The sequence below is a fragment of the Centruroides vittatus genome, unplaced genomic scaffold (genome assembly GCF_030686945.1).
Source record: "Centruroides vittatus isolate TY-2023 unplaced genomic scaffold, ASM3068694v2 contig_921, whole genome shotgun sequence".
Taxonomy (NCBI): Eukaryota; Metazoa; Arthropoda; class Arachnida; order Scorpiones; family Buthidae; genus Centruroides; species Centruroides vittatus.
This window is the reverse complement of record NW_027122608.1, coordinates 267,715-284,087: the sequence shown is the minus strand read 5'-3', so window position 1 is coordinate 284,087 and position 16,373 is coordinate 267,715. Positions and strand designations below refer to the sequence as shown.

At 35.1% G+C, this 16,373-nt stretch overlaps 1 protein-coding gene across 1 annotated transcript in view; it reads left to right on the top strand.

The window, feature by feature from the left end:
- Positions 1-10,933, top strand: part of LOC136984516 (E3 ubiquitin-protein ligase AMFR-like) — a 38,666-nt gene extending 27,733 nt beyond the window's left edge. The window contains exons 2-14 of the mRNA XM_067281526.1: positions 208-300; positions 2,194-2,358; positions 2,430-2,582; positions 2,656-2,696; positions 2,782-2,914; positions 4,897-5,030; positions 8,736-8,846; positions 9,049-9,203; positions 9,276-9,376; positions 9,458-9,583; positions 9,653-9,753; positions 10,258-10,377; positions 10,470-10,933. Coding sequence (XP_067137627.1) covers positions 208-300; positions 2,194-2,358; positions 2,430-2,582; positions 2,656-2,696; positions 2,782-2,914; positions 4,897-5,030; positions 8,736-8,846; positions 9,049-9,203; positions 9,276-9,376; positions 9,458-9,583; positions 9,653-9,753; positions 10,258-10,377; positions 10,470-10,608 — 1,572 coding nt within the window. The 3' untranslated portion in view covers positions 10,609-10,933. The remainder of the gene's footprint in view (positions 1-207; positions 301-2,193; positions 2,359-2,429; positions 2,583-2,655; positions 2,697-2,781; positions 2,915-4,896; positions 5,031-8,735; positions 8,847-9,048; positions 9,204-9,275; positions 9,377-9,457; positions 9,584-9,652; positions 9,754-10,257; positions 10,378-10,469) is intronic.
- The last annotated feature ends 5,440 nt before the right edge of the window (positions 10,934-16,373 follow it).

Here is a 16,373-nt window from a genome sequence, read left to right as displayed (position 1 = left end):
CCAAACAAAACATTTTAATCTGATACGTCGCCGACTGCCGTAAATAATCGGGCTAACTTTTTGAATATTATTTACGGCAGTTGGTGATGTATTGGCCTAATGTTATCGGGTTTAGCGTGTTGTTTATTTGTACATTTTAATCTGCTAAATTTGTAAGTTTTAAAAATTTGCAACCATTTATTTGATGATTTTCTCTTATTTTTCTAGGCCTTGATCAACATGGCTTACTGCTGCCTGATATTAATAGGAAAATTCATCCAGAAATTAGTATTTGGCGAGCTGAGAGTTTCCGAACAACAGGTGAGTCACGCGTTCGATCGTCGTTAAGAATTTCTTCCATTACATGCTACTAAAGTTAAAATTTTAATTTGTAAATCCCTGGAATTAGACATCTAGTATAAAGTAACCTTGCCTGTCATTCACAAAAGCTGAGGTAATAGAAAAAAATTCTTGGCACAGTCTTGCAGTTTTAATTATTATTTAATGACTATTTATTCTCGACAGTTTTCTGTTTTTCCTTGGAAGTTTCTTTACTTCAGTTTGTTTGTCAAGTCGCCAAATTAAAAAAGAAGCCGACCCAACCGGGGACTCTCGACGACGACCTCGTGTTCTTTCGGTAGCATCGAACACGACGGGCAACTTTCTCTCGAAATTGCTGCTCGTCGATTGTGGAGAAAGACTGGATACGATACCTTTTCATTAGATTCTGGCAAAGCATACAATGCAGTTAGCCAATTTTAGAGTTTCTAGGAAAATATGACTGCATATTTTTTGCACTAATGTAGTGGGAATAATTATCTAGAAAGCAATCGACATAAGCCGATCGAGGGTACAGATAGGTTTTATAAAAATTGTAAATGCGAATAACAAGTAAAACTTAATTCTGATTCCACTCGAGATATGACACTCGACTCCTCCATCTCCCCACCTCTCGACCTTTAACCACTAAAACAGTAGCATCGATGCCCCTAATGCACAAACCTCCCTATAGAATTTCAGAAATTTTCGACAAAAGGCTTGGACGTTATTAAGCTTCAAAGTAGGCGAACAAAGTGTGTGTCCCCCATATACTAACATCCATCCATACAGAGAAAAACCCTAACATCTTTTGCATTTCTTGACATTTTGATGCCCCAAGCATAAAAAATGTGAAAGACCAGGACTTAATCACTTCAAAAATTGAATTTTGTCTCATTCATTTTTTGTTGCAAACAGAAAACGGCATTAAAAATGATTATCTAAACACCACAATTAATCGATAAATAAACAAAAAAGTATTAAATCTTGACAATTAAACTACTAGAAAATGAATTTAATTTGTAATAAATGTCTTAGATTATCCATTTGTTCAATTGTTCGAGTTTAATTAGTGTACAATGTTCTTGTCCGTTGTTTTTAGTCTGGTTATTAATTTGTGTTTAGTATTTTTCTTTAAAACAAATGACTTTTTTAATTAATTCACTATACTGGGTGTTTCAAAAGGAACTTTACAACTTCAAAAGCGTGTAGAATTTTAATCGGAAGATTACCGACTTGGTCGTTGCTAAGTTATAGTGAAATATATCAAGTTGTACCTCAAATAGTCATTTTGGTTCGATACCAGTGTCACACGGCAGACGTCCCACCCGAATTCGGTTCTTTTCCCAATTCAAAGCAGCGTATCTGTCGTCACTTTTGTTATTGCAGTGGCGGTTAGAGTTTTGAGCTCGGCGAGATTTGCACACGAGAGTGGAACAAGTATTAGATTTTTAACGAGACTCCAAAAAAATTGAGGTGTGTCAAATCTGGAGAATAAGGCGACCGCGCCGTCGGCCCCGCTCGATTCGGCGAATCCACTCGCCCGGAAAACATTTCAGAAAATCCCGGACATCTGTACGATAACGGAGTGCGCCATCTTGCCGAAATTGCGGGCATATTACGGCGTCATCGTTGTTTAACCGTGGAGCGAGAGAATTTTCCAGCATATCCAGAAAGGATAAACATGCTGTACACTTTGTGTTTCGTGCTTTTAACAAAGATCCCTATGATAGCAGTTGTGAAATTTCCATTGGATTGTTGTAAGTCTTGCAATTAAAATTCTACATGCTTTTAAAGTTGCAAAGTCCTTTTTGAATCACCCTATATATTGATATTACATAGTTATTGAAAGATATTTTATTTAAAATATTCTAATTATTTTACTTTAAATTTCAGCACATTAAAGATAAATTCTGGAATTTCGTCTTTTACAAGTTTATCTTTATTTTCGGAGTCATAAACGTCCAGTATATCGAAGAAGTCGTGCTGTGGTGCAGTTGGTTTTCGTTTCTGGGTTTCCTGCATCTGCTCGCTCAGTTATGTAAAGATAGATTTGAATATGTAAGAAAATGCTTCTTAACTATTTTATAATTACCCTCATTTATTCTAAACTCGTGTCTCTAAATTTCCAGTTATCATTCTCGCCGACCACTCCGAAAAGAACACACGTTCGACTGTTGATACTTCTCTGCACCATCCTGACCCTAGCTTTTATCATGGTCGGCATAAGTATCTACGTCGGATATCACGTCGGTCTAAACACCTTTTCGTTCATGATAGCCGAGGTAAAAGAATTAAATGAATTGCATTACTCTATTTATATTTTATTCTTAATAAAATAATTCATTTTTTTTTTAGTGTCTTTTAGTCACGTTAAGGACATTATCGGTAGTTGTCAGGTAATTATTTTATTTAATTATTCCGTTCTCGAGTATATAATAGCTTTGTTTATACGACGACTATAACGACGGTATTTTTATTTAGATACGGCATTCATCTGTGGGACATCAGTCAAGACGGCTCCTGGGACAAAAGAGCAACTTATATTTATTATTCCGAGTTGATTTTCGAGATGACCGTGCTGGTGTTAGATTTTATTCATCATTTTCATATGCTGGTAAATTTACTTTTATTGAATTTCTTAAAATTATTATAAGAAATTTGCTACTAAATTAACTATTTGAGATTATTTCAATACACAAATCTTTGACAAATTCATAAACAAACTTAACTTATCCTTTTGAAAGTGCTACATTTCTTACAAAAGTTTATTCTGACCAAAGTTAGAAACATTAAATTTAATTTAGTGTAAGACAAATTTCTCTTTCTACTTTCGGATAAATAAAATCATCATATAATTGAATGATCTTAACTCCGAGTGGGTTTACTAGTTTACTCCCAGGGCAAGTTAGTTCTTAACAAATGTAATAAGTTAGACAATATTTCTTTCCGATTTGACCACGATTTGGACAATTTGGAATGAGCCGGTGAACACGAACGACTACTAGATGCCACGTTTGTCTGTTGTCAGAAAATTTTTTGTTTAAATATCACGAAACTTATAAAAAACATGTCAATGACAGTCTAGAATATTTTTCACATCACTAGTCATCCATAAAGTTTTGAGTTTGCCCGTAAATATACGAGCATACTACAATGAGAGGAACTTGAAGAACATATATACTTGCTTACTCTATAGAGCCTACCATGTGTATCATGTATATCACATATATTTATGGGAGTACTCATCATAGTTATGGCTGTTATTTTGAGAAATATAAATGCACAATTTCTGATCCCTGGAGTGTAGAGTTTAACAATTGGTTTGTGTTCTGTAATTGAGTTTCATGCAAATTTGCATAAAAAAGAAAGGCTTTCTTTATGCAAACCTGAAAAATGTTTATATCTTTAATCTTAAATGATATTCAAAGCAAAAATACTATACAATTAATTCACTTAACTATGTAAATAAAAAAATATCAGTTTAATACGAGCGATGCGAATTGAAACAGATTTAAATTTTACAAAAAACAACTTACACGAATAATTTGAAATACGGTAAACTCGGCATAATAGGGGGCAAAGATCGTCCGAGTTAGCGGGCTGTTTAATCCAGATATACGGCATAGTAATTTATCACAATCCACTCTATACAGAAGCTTATGTGGAGATTATACTGCCAAATTTATTATTACAGAAAGTGAGCTGAAAACATTCTGTAATAGTACAGTAGCTTAATGAATACAGTGATATAATGCACAGTATTGCAGACTTCCAGATATCAAAAACATTCGTTAATTATAATTTTTCTATTGTCAAGAAATTTTAAATTACTGTTTAGAAAAAATGTTCCCGTATTATACCAATTCAGAATTAGTGGAAGTTTATTTTTAAATCTAAATTGTAAAATCAATAGTTATACTAAACATAAAAGAAAAATACTTAATTTTTTTCCTCGCATTCCGTCACATCAGAAATATCGACAAATATAATCCAAAAGATAACATTCTTTCCTTTATTAATTTGCATGTGGTTACAAATATAGACAGAAATGCAAACAAGAGAACATAAAACTGCAGCTACAATAAAGAATTGCCTTTAGATATATTAGATACTAGCAGGTAGGCCCGGCGTCGCTCGGGCAAAAGTAACGATAGCGAAGATTAAGATTATTACGTTATAGCAAACCTTACCCGTTTTCACAGAATGCAAGAATTGGGTTCCCCGTTTCCAGACTAATTAGAGAATTTTTAGATGGGTCTAAAAATATGTTCGATTTCCTGCAAAAATGAAAAAACTGCACCCGCACCTTGTTTGTCTCTTTCGCTTAACAATTCCATTGTTACTTAACACTTCCATTGTTGATGGAAGTGTTAAGGTTTAATCCTGTCCCTCTCCCCGTGGGGAGGAATTTCAAAAAATCCCTTCTTAGTGTGCGTTCTGGTGACGTACCCTAATGTGTACCAAATTTCAACTTTCACCTCTTAACCGTTTGGGCTCTGCACTGATCATTATTATTATTATCAACTACGAAAGAGCATTTTTAAAGTTTTGAGCAGTAAAAGATACGTAATAATCGGTACATTTTTACTTCTTCAGCTGTGGGGAAACATCTTTCTGTCAATGGCTAGTTTGGTGATATTGATGCAGTTACGTTATCTGTTCTACGAGATACGCCACCGTCTCAGGAAGTACAAAAATTATCTGAAGATCGTCAGGCACATGGAAACCACGTAAGTTTTTGTCTTTTTAACACACGGAATAAGTAGATTTTCGATTTTCTTACGATTGATTATTTAACACCGTACTTGCAATTTCTAGTTTTCAACAGTTATTATTTTACCTAACCATTTTAAACATTTTATTTATTAAAATGATATTAGCTTTACAATTCAGAATTGTTTTTAAAATCTCCTTTCTGTCTCGCCCTTTGAAGTTTGTCGAGAATGTTCCTACGGATAATAGAAAAGTACCTAATTAACTTCTCTCTTCATTTTAGATTAAATTGAAAAAGATAACAGTGTATACAGGGAAACACTTTAAGTGACTTAATATTTATTTTCTTGTATATACTAATGTTAATATATTTACTATGGGAAAAAATGAAAAATCAATGCAAATTATATACGATTTCTCCTATGTACCCGATAGTGCCGGTTATTTGCTGTTACAACAAATTCATGTCTTTTGAATAGTTAACCAGTGAACAATTTGATAGATGATTTTATTTCTTTATGGAATTAAAGTAAATCCCCAAATTTCTCCCCATATTGGAAAATTGAGGAAATGTCATTTGTGGCTCGTTTTTCTAAGGATTTTGTTGTTTTCTTTACAGACAGTGGTTTGGTATCCTTTTGGAATTACCGTATATTTCCGCAGATAAGACGAGGTATAAATTTTCGTCAAAGTTTTATAGTTTTAGCATATATCTGTCCTATAAGACAATCCCCAAACTATCAATGGCCTATGAATTTAGTTTAGATCAGCAATCATCATCTGGATAATAATACTGTATAGCGTATACGGAATTATGTCCTATTTGTAATTTTTTGAATGAACAAATTTTATATTTTATTTTCTTGCATCCGGTAGCACTGCCTTGCGATTGTTGCAAACATTCGCACTGATTCTGGCATTCGGGTAACGACTGACTATTCACAAAAATGTCGTATGGCTTATTCTATTGTGGACGTATCCTACTTCTACTAGTACATATTACGGTTTGTCTGTTTTTTATAATGGTTTTAATTTACAAAAAAGTTAGATTGAAATTTATATATCTGTCCCATAAGATGACCCTGGACTTTGGGGGCCTTTTTTTACGATTCGAGTATCGTCTTATCTGCGGAAACGTGCGGTAAACGCAAAACAATTAGAGGTTTGCAATTCACTCCGCACAACTTATTTAAATTCGGAAATAAAATACGGTTAGTTTCGATAAATAATAACTAATCGACACAGTTCACTCCTAGCAACATGTAGCTGTAAAAGTATTCTAATAAACATGTTGTACTGTGCACCTTACCTATGATTCTTCTTGTACTTATAGTCACAAATACCACTCGGTTGCTATAAGTATAAGAAGAATTACAGGTAAGGTGTACATGTTTGTTAGCTGCAAATGTCAATGGAATATTCTGTATGTTTGTTTTTGTATTCTTGACCTACCTTTAAAGTTTGTGTAAGACGGGTCACAAACTGGCAAGCTAGATATGGCCTGTTAAGGCTTCGTATCCAGCCTGCAGCCTAGATTTGTTTTCTAAAAAATCAATGTTTTTAACATCTTGTGGGGATTAAAATACCTAACTGTTTATGTAAGTCATAAAAGCTTGACAACAAAAGGGCCTTTGTTAAACAAAAACAGTAATTAAAAGAAAAGCTTTATCAAATAATATTGAACACAGCCTGTATACATGTATTTGAGTTTGAGACCCTTGGTCTAAGACCTTTTGAATTGCCCTATATCAGTAAAAACGTTAAAATACTTAATTATGTTTATAAATGTTTCAAATAGTTATCATCAATTATATTTAGAAAAGGTTTTCCAGAAAATTAAAAATAGAAATTGTCAACTTATGTAATTTTAAAATTAATTATAATACGTCGAGGACGAGCCAAGTTCTTAATTATTGTTAATCCAAAATGGAAAAATACTATGCATAATTAAGTAGTATCCGACTTTGACTCATTTGTGCATTTACGGTAAAGTCGACTGACTAATTCTCGACCTTGTATTGCGAATGGGAAGTCGATAAATTTTTCTTAGACTAAATTAGGTAATTTATAAAAATTTCAAAAAGGAAACAAAGTGAACATTTTCACAGTTTATTAGTCAACTTCTGATTAATTCTTGGTCTTACTTGTATAGCGTTAAAATTAATATTTTAACGCTATACAACAATTAATTAACGATTACTTAAGCAGTCGCTTGGGCATTGCCCGAGTCTGTGGACGACATTGAAAATTAAGTAATTTAATCTGCGACATAGTTTTATATTCCTTACTTTGCAACGTTTCTACAATAATTTGTTGTTTTTTTTTTCCTCTTAGAAGAAAAAAGTTAGGCTTTGTCAAGGAATTATAAAAGCAGTTTAGGTGTGACACATGTGAAATAAACTAGACAAACCACTACATTATTTTTACAGGGTTAAGGTAAACTTGACCAATTATTTTCTTAATGTTGTAAGATGTTACCTTGACATTAACAACAGCCTGTAAATGATTAAAATTAGTTGAAACATTTAAATTAAAATTTGAATGTCTATTTTTATCAATAGTTTGCCATTTATGTCGCATGCAATCCAATTCTTTCTACCATATCCTATTTGGTTATCACTTAGTATTGCCAAAGCTGGAATTATTAACAAAATGACTTACAAATGGCCTTGCACACTTTCCTGGCTGTATAGTGTATGTAGTGTAAAATTTAGTATACAATTTAAACATTTTGGCTCCATTTAGGGTCTAATGTTGTTGATTTTTAATGGCGTAGGCCCTAAACGGATTCTTTGTTCCGACTTTACAACATAGAATTCTCTGCTTGCTATTAATTTTCATTGATGTAAGCCCAATATGGACCCTAAATGGAGCCAAAAACATTTGCTTAGTGTATAAGTTGTTTGCTTAGTGTACAATTAAAACATTATTATGCAGCTAGAAAACTGTTCAAGGTTGGTTGAAAGTCATTTTCTATTCAGATATGCAAATACGTTAGAAATTTTAAAATGTGACGAATGTATTTTTGATTTTATGTACATTAACTAATGTTTAAAATTCAACTGTACTTTATAAATTTATAAAGTATAAATTGATTTCTGCCATTGGGCATGGATGTATTGGTAAGCTTGTCAAATTTAAAGAAACTGTCGTAAGACGTGATGGAAGTTGGTCTTCCAGATCCTAATCTGTGCCGAAGAGACTTCCGTGGACTCGGTGTCAAAGCATCGGCTAGTTTTGCACCGTTCTCCTTGTATGTATCGGTCCTAGGCTGTCGTGTATGCTTCCGGTTTCTCTCAATTTGGCAACAAGCTTATCAACATTACTGTGCATGGAGCCTATTGAATTCCCGGGTGTTTCTTGGTGACTGCGCATGGCGGGTTACCACCATCAAAGCAACTCAAATTCGTTCCTCGGTACAAGGAAACAGTGTCACAGATTACGACGAGAAACAGTAATGCGAGAGACTCCCAAGGATCCAGATTTATGGGCACTCTGTATGGCCGAGAATGTATAAATTTGCAGACAGATAAACCTTGGCTTATAGTTTGAGGCACTACCACCTTTATCTGTACTGTATATTAATGAGGACAGTGTATAATACGGGCATTATTCATAATGCCCGTATTAATCACTTGGTCCATAACATATATATGAAATTAGTTAAATAAGCTTGTCGACACATATTGAGTAAATTAATAACAAATAAATTCCATTTGCAGGTATCCTCTTGCCAGTGCAAATGAATTAGAAGAAAATAGTGATGACTGCGCCATCTGTTGGGATCGCATGGATCTGGCCCGGAAGCTTCCGTGCGGACACTTATTTCACAAGTAATACTAACATACAGAATATAATGGCTCTAAATTTTTAAATTTAAAATCTTGCTTTTGAACAGTCTGCTTGGCTTTAAGTTTTGCTAACGTATACATTTATGATCACTTGTATGTATCACTTGTACGATCGCTCGATTTAGTAACTAATACCAGAAAATGCCGAGAGTGAGTTTACATTATTCTAAATTGAATATTACAGTTCCTGTCTCAGATCGTGGTTGGAACAAGACATATCGTGTCCCACGTGTAGAAAATCTCTGACCGAAGCAGATTCGCATTCGATGGAACTCTCCGATTCCGCGTTGGCATCGGACGACGATTCGAATCGATCCTCCACGCGAATCTTCCATTTCGGCAAGTTTAATTTTCGTCACCGTTTGGTTTTTCTTTCTTCTCTTTACGGCAATAATAATTTCCTTTCTGTAGGAACTAGGCACAGCTGGTGGCCCGGCTTCACGGTCGAAGTGACCAACGCGGACGTAATTCGTAACCGAGAAAATTCCGAAAACGGCAACATCGAAAATATGGTACATATGCCCATTTTTTTATATAACTATAAGAGCGAAGGATTCTGCCAACGATATTTAAATGTTTTACTCTGAACTTAGGCTAAAGAGATACAAAAGTTGTTTCCGGACATGCTGCTATGTCAGATTTCTGAAGATTTAAGGAAAACGCATTCTATGGAATTAACTATAGAAAACATATTGGATGGAAAGATAACAGAACCTAAGGTAAGTTAAATTAAAACATACTCTTCCCGCCATGTTACATTTTGACTAATGTTAACAATTAATCCATAGAATGACCCGGCAGACAACAGAACGTCCGAAGGAACCCTGCCAGAGAGACTCTCCGTTTCCGACGACGCCTCCCTTTCCTCGAAAGTCGTCCAGAACAAAATGTAATGTATTTTTCTCGTTTAAAATAGTAACAAATTTAACGGTGTAAAACAAGTGAAAAATTCTGTATGCTCAAATTCCACTCATTCAAGTGTGTAAATTGCTATTGCAAAGTATTGGATTTAACTTCTTTCCCAATGCATTTGTGGGAAGGAGCTAAGATCATGTTTTTCTGTTCCCCTTTCTAGTGTTTGATTTTGTAATTTCTTCTAATAATTTTGAAGTGAGAAGGAGAGAGTAGAGCTATGTAAGTATGTCTTGTGATTACTTTCATTCTTTTGCTCCCTTCTCCTTCGTAGGGGACAATATTATGTATTAAAGAATTTTATGCTACAATACCGACCGAGCGAAGAAAAACGAATACGAACTTCCATTTAAATTGTCCGTTGTTTCCATTTTACACTTAACAGATAAGTGCAGAAATTGGACACTACTGTTTCTCACTTGATACCGTAACAAAATCTACATTTTAAATACAACGAATTAACAAAATTTTAATTTTAAAGGGAGGAGAACCTGGCTCTTCCGTCTTCCAGCGGCCTGGGTTGGAGATTTTCTAAGTTACCAGAAGAAAGGGAAGTGATTCTTAGTCAGAAGAAGGACGAAATGATAGAATATGCTCGAAGGTTAGCCAGTTAAATTTTGTAACTAGGCTCTTCAAATTGGCTTTGTACTTGCTTAAGAGACACTGTACGAGTACCGTTCCTTTTTTTTTCAGGAAATATTTGAATAAATTGGCAGTGGCAAATTCCACGAGCGAAAAAATGGCACTGATCGATCTGGAAGAGAGAGTCAATCGGAGACGGAGGTCGAGAAACATACTCTGCTCGCTGATTCTCAGAATCAGGGAGATGTGATGGCCGTCGGAACTCTCGCCAATCTGCCTTGTCTTCCGCCTCCGCCGGCCAGAAGAGACCCGTCAGCCGTCGCCTCCCGAAACGGTGCCATCGTAGTGGGACTTTCAGAGAACTCGTTCGCGTGTCAGCATTCTGCCGAGAAATCCGGACACCCGACTGTATTTAAAACTCCCCAAAAACTGTGATATAGATGCTAAAGTGACAAATCGGACCTTGGGCGCCGTGTGTCGTTTTTAAGCAAAATTGGTCGTCGTCTCGTGTCGTCGTTGTCAAATTGTCGACTTCCACGCCGCTTTACAAAAATAAAGTTTTATTATTTTAACAATGTGTGAATTTTTGTATGCATTAAGTATAAGTAATGCATCTTCAAAAGTTTTAGGGTAAAATGCCAACCGGTTAGCCATAGAATTACATTGAGGATTGTCAAAGTAGATAAAATAATCATAAATTTTTTTGTACGGTATAATTAATGTAAAGATATCCATGATTATCAATAATTGCCATTGTCGATGCACTGTATTTCTTAAGTGGTTTACTCCTCCCCTAGAGGTTATCAGAAGAATAATCATCTATGAACAACCAATCCAAAGGCAGTAACCTCGGAGATCGGCTCCAATTAATGCAATGCCATACGGGCATGGAAACAGTGTGTCGTCTATGGGTTTCGGATTGTCGGAGAACGATCCAAAGAACAGCCCGATGCCAAACGAGCCAGACCATCAAAAATGTTACGTCGAGACCTGCATTTCTACGAGTCGGGAAATAAAACTCCATTTCAAATTAAAAGGTTAATATAATTAATAACTGTTCTGGCAGATCTAAGGTACAAAAATTAAAAGGACCATTGAACCATTATACAGAGGCAGGCAATTTGGTATAAATTAGATTCGACTGGCTAAATTCTGTAATAGTTTAGTAAAGTTCAACACGAACAGTTTTGTGCAGAACCTCCCTCATTTGGCAAACATACGGGAGATCCTTCTGCGGATGAACAAGAGCTAGAAAACTGGGTGCACATTTTTTTTATAATTTTTGTGTATAGGAACAAGATTAAAGAAAACCCAGTAGTGCAGGCGAACGTCGAGTGCCGTTCAGTGCACTAAGTCGCGATAATTTTGACAGTGTATATATGTGTTTTAAAAGTGTGTATAATAGTTTGCACCACTATACCAAATGTCTGTAAGATTAATAGTAATTTACAAACATACCTTTTAGTAAATATGTAATATGATCAAATTCCATTGTGTAGCCAACAGACGAAGGGCATATGCTCGAAACGTGTATCTGCGTCTAAGATAATACAGAGTAAAGAATGATGTAAAAATGCCCAGTGTCTACTACCTGTGCACCTAGTCGTGTGGTAAAGACTAACAAATAAAAGAAGGCACAGTTTTGGAAAAAGCAACGACAATTACCAGTTGCATCCAAAAAGAGGAGTTTATAAAATGCACCTTAAAGGGAAAACAAAGAAAAAAAAAGATAACCCTGTATAAGAAAATAAGAGATGAGATACAAAGGCATCTTATTGATTACTTTAAAATACACATTATCCTTACCAAAATCAACAGCAAATGCAATACCTAACAGAGAAGTAGAGGCGCCAGAAGAAATTACAAGAATTCTTCACGACGATCTAAATTTTAACAGCCCAAACCGACGGGACGTGTCGGATGTAATACCACAACTAGATCGAGTGCATAATAGTGTAAAATTACCAAAAAGAGAATTAAACTGTTTAGGGAAAAATTGTACATAATTTCTATTTTCGTGTTGTTTATGTATTTTTTTAAATCTTTTTCCTTCCTTTTATAAAATACAAGTTATAATTTTATTCTTACAAACCTTTTTAAAAGAAAATGGTATATAAGTTATAAAGACAACGATTTGTTTCGATTCGTCTACAGTTTATAAACGACGGATTCGAACCTAAAAATCCGAAATAGTCAATAGTAATAAACCCGAGGAATTACCTATAAATCTAAAAGAAGTTATATGGAACTCAAAAATAGGATTGATAAGCCATTCGAGTCAAATACAATAAAGAAGAAAAATGGTTTGATAAACCAGGACCTATTGTTGATTTGGAGGATATTGTAGATTGCACCCTACGAAAGTTCGGGACTTTGAGCACATATTTGAACTCGGGACAGAGAAGAGTTCGACGATACCCTACTTTTGGGCGGGAGACGGAAAATAAGAAAGTTATCATATTTACGATTTCTTGCCTTTCACAATACATTCTATACCATTTTAGAGTTTTTCACTAGGTGGTGCTGTTCAACAACTACTGTGAGTCCATCGATAGCACGGTTGAACGCTACCTAGTGGAAAACTAAACACGTACGCAAGCGTACCGAGCACTCTTTCTCGTAAACAATTCTTTTATACAAAAAAATAATAATATATGTACAGTACACATATAATAATAAATAGTATTGAGTTATTAATTACGTAGTTACAGTTGTAAACAATTTACAAATTCGACTGACGTAAAAGTCTACGGTTGGCATTACATAACTTGGGGTATTACCGTGTACAATTAAAAACGCAGACGAACTCGTAAAAGAAATGAAAGATATAGCGCGGAATAAACACCGGGTCGACGGTAGGACCAAAGTCGGCAGAGCCCGTCACGATAAACATAGATATCGAGGGTATAAAAATTTATAAAAGATACGTTGATGACAATTATATTATATGATCAAAGAATAATAAAAGTAGAAGAAACCAAGTGTAATTCGAAGTTATAAATTATAATTCAAATACTCCACTGTACATAAAAGAAAACAGTTATAAACAGAGCAAGTACAAACCAGAACAAAAATAAAACAATTAGGATAGTCATTTAGTCTAAATTTCTCTTTTAACAGAATAGTACAAAACAACAAAATAAAAAGTTCAACATAAAACATGTAGCTTTCCCTTATGTCAAAAGATTTTTCGAAGAAATAAATAGAAGCTTTAAATATAAAACTGGCACCAACTTACAAAAAAACTGCAAAAGAGAATACAAGAAAGCAAATTTGAAGGAAGAAGGTATACAGCACAATACAATGCAGTTTATACCATGTACAGTACTTGTAAAAACTAAAAAGTGGGTGTGTATAATAGCTTGCACCACTATGCTAAATGTGTTTAAGACAAAGGTGTTTGTAAGTTAATAATTACATCAATCATATTACAAACTTACTATATGTTCAAATTCTGTTCTGTAGCCGACAGACGAGGGGCATATGCCCAAAATGCGTATCTGCGTCTAAGATATTACAGAATAAAGAGTGATGTAAGAAAAGCCTAGTGTCGACCTGTACGCCTAGTTGTGTGGTAAAGACTAACAATTATAATAATTTATATATAACAAATCCAAGTGCAAGGAGCACCAGGTGAAGTTGTTCTTCGTATAAACTATTCTACTTTGGTAGTTAAGAAAAAAAATCACTATTCAAATGCATACAGTAGCCAAATTTAGTAGAATATTTTTTAGAATGCGAAGCAATTTCCACAGAAAAAGTTGTTTCAAAGACCACTGGCATTATAAGCAGTGACATTTGCAGAGACGACTTCTATAAATGACCACAGATAGACTCGTAACCGGCATGGCATAACATTCCTCACAAGCGTAACGGTTGTTGCCTGATTAAAATAAGGTGAGACCTGTTATGCTTAAAATTCTGTGTGTACAAAGCTGTATCGAAATGCCATGGCTACCGTGCTTTGGATGTCGCTAGCAATTGCACTGGTTTGCCAATCACTTGCCTCAGAAAAATAAATACTTAATTCAAGGAAACCGTGTTTAGAAGCAAAACAGAGCAGTGGAGAAATGCTCATTTTCATCTAAATGGAACCATAAACACTGGTAACTTCTGCATTCGGGCCAAAAAAATCCCGATAAAACCAAGTACTTTACATTTACCAAAAGTTACCGTACAGTGTGAATTACAGCAACCTCTATCACTGATCCGTTTTCGCTGTCAAGAGCTTGTATGGGATCTAGGGCCGAGCAAGCCTTTTGCGCCATTTTTCGAACATACGAAATACGTAGAATAAGACTGTATTTTAGCAATAAAGGAACAGAGATGATTAATGGGTACAGCAACAGCTGTGGACTCTAGTTTTCTCTAGACCCGAAAAAACCCTCGGCTCCTTTCCTCGACGGCCTCGTGTATTAATCAGAAGTATTGAGTGCATCTCAATACTTTGCCAGTGTTTTAAAAGACAGCAATTAATCACATAATTTGGATAAGTGAGGTCACTTCATCTGATATTCGTACAATACTGTACAAATGGAGGACAAAAGCCAAAGTACCTTGATCCAAAACCTCAATCGTGCCCCATCCGATCATTACTTTTGTGAACGATCAGTTCAAGTGCATGGTTTTTCCAGACTAGCTTTCCACCTTCAGCAAATCTGAGATTCTATTTATGAAAAACACCAGAACAGATTACTTTCTCACAGTGCCAAATTCTCCCTGGTGACAAAAGTTGAAATTTTTTCAAAACAAGAGGGAGAAGTTTGTGTGTGGTGCAAAAACCAAACTCAAGTTAATAGGCAAAGTGTCTTATAGGGCAGTCATAAATATCCCTGTGAAAACTTTTCTAATAAATAATAAAATATGAATGTGCATAATGACAACCAATGCTTCAATATATTAAAAACTAAATAATTTAAAACAACAGTCTTTAATATTCAAGTTTCCTTACAAACCGTACGGGAATGCAAAAAGTGTAGTCTGCAACGAGTAACGTTCACGCATATTACAATCATTCTTGACACAGAGTTTAATGTGACGTGCATCTCCTCTCTGGCTGTAAAAAAAGAACAGTATTGTCAGTAACATTAGCATCTTTGTCTTTTAGTTAGAAATGATAACAATTACTTCTTTATCCAATGAAGTTCATGACCACTAGATGAAGTATGATGTGTGCAAATATGAAGTCTGCAAATGCCCTCTCTGTATTGATTCCAGAGAACTGGCTCTTATTCTGGATGTTTACCTGAAGTCGCAGACACACTGAAAGAAAGAAATTTGGCATCGTTAAGACATGCTCTAAAGATCCACTGCAACGGTCATGACATAGCTACGGAAATTAAAAATGACTCGTGTTTAATTTACAAGCTAATTTCTCTAACAGTTTTGGAACAATAATTGAACTTTGGATCTAAACAAACCTTATGGCCACAACACTTACCGGTATACGTATTTATCGGATGGTCGACCGACGATACGAAATAACCGCGTTGGACACGAATCTTCCGACGTAAGAGGCACGATCAAAAAGTATCAGAAAATAGCGACATAATTATGGAGCCTGAAAACTAGGTAGAAAGTGAGCCGTTGTAACATATTTTGCACGTGCTACAAGTAACATCTTCCCCATTTCTTTTGGTTTATACCATTCCTGCTTATATGAACACCACACATTGCATTAGTTGGCAAATTTTTCAACTTCCTGTACGTTTCTATGAGGAGGATTGTGACTTAAGAACAACTATACGACAAGTTTAATATTTTAAAGATAGCCACAAAAGTGTTGAGAGCAACGAACGATCGGAAAGGCCCACAACGAGCGAAATTGGAAAAATGTCAAACGTGCATGTAGTCATACCAGGACATTAAACAAAAACTATTGCTGTTAATTTTTGCAGCAGTTAAGAGACAAAATCAGTCACAAACAGCTGGCATTGCACAGGAGTGGCATCTAGCATCTCCATCACGACAATTTGCCTGCCCGTGAAACCAATACATTTGACAAGAAATTGACAC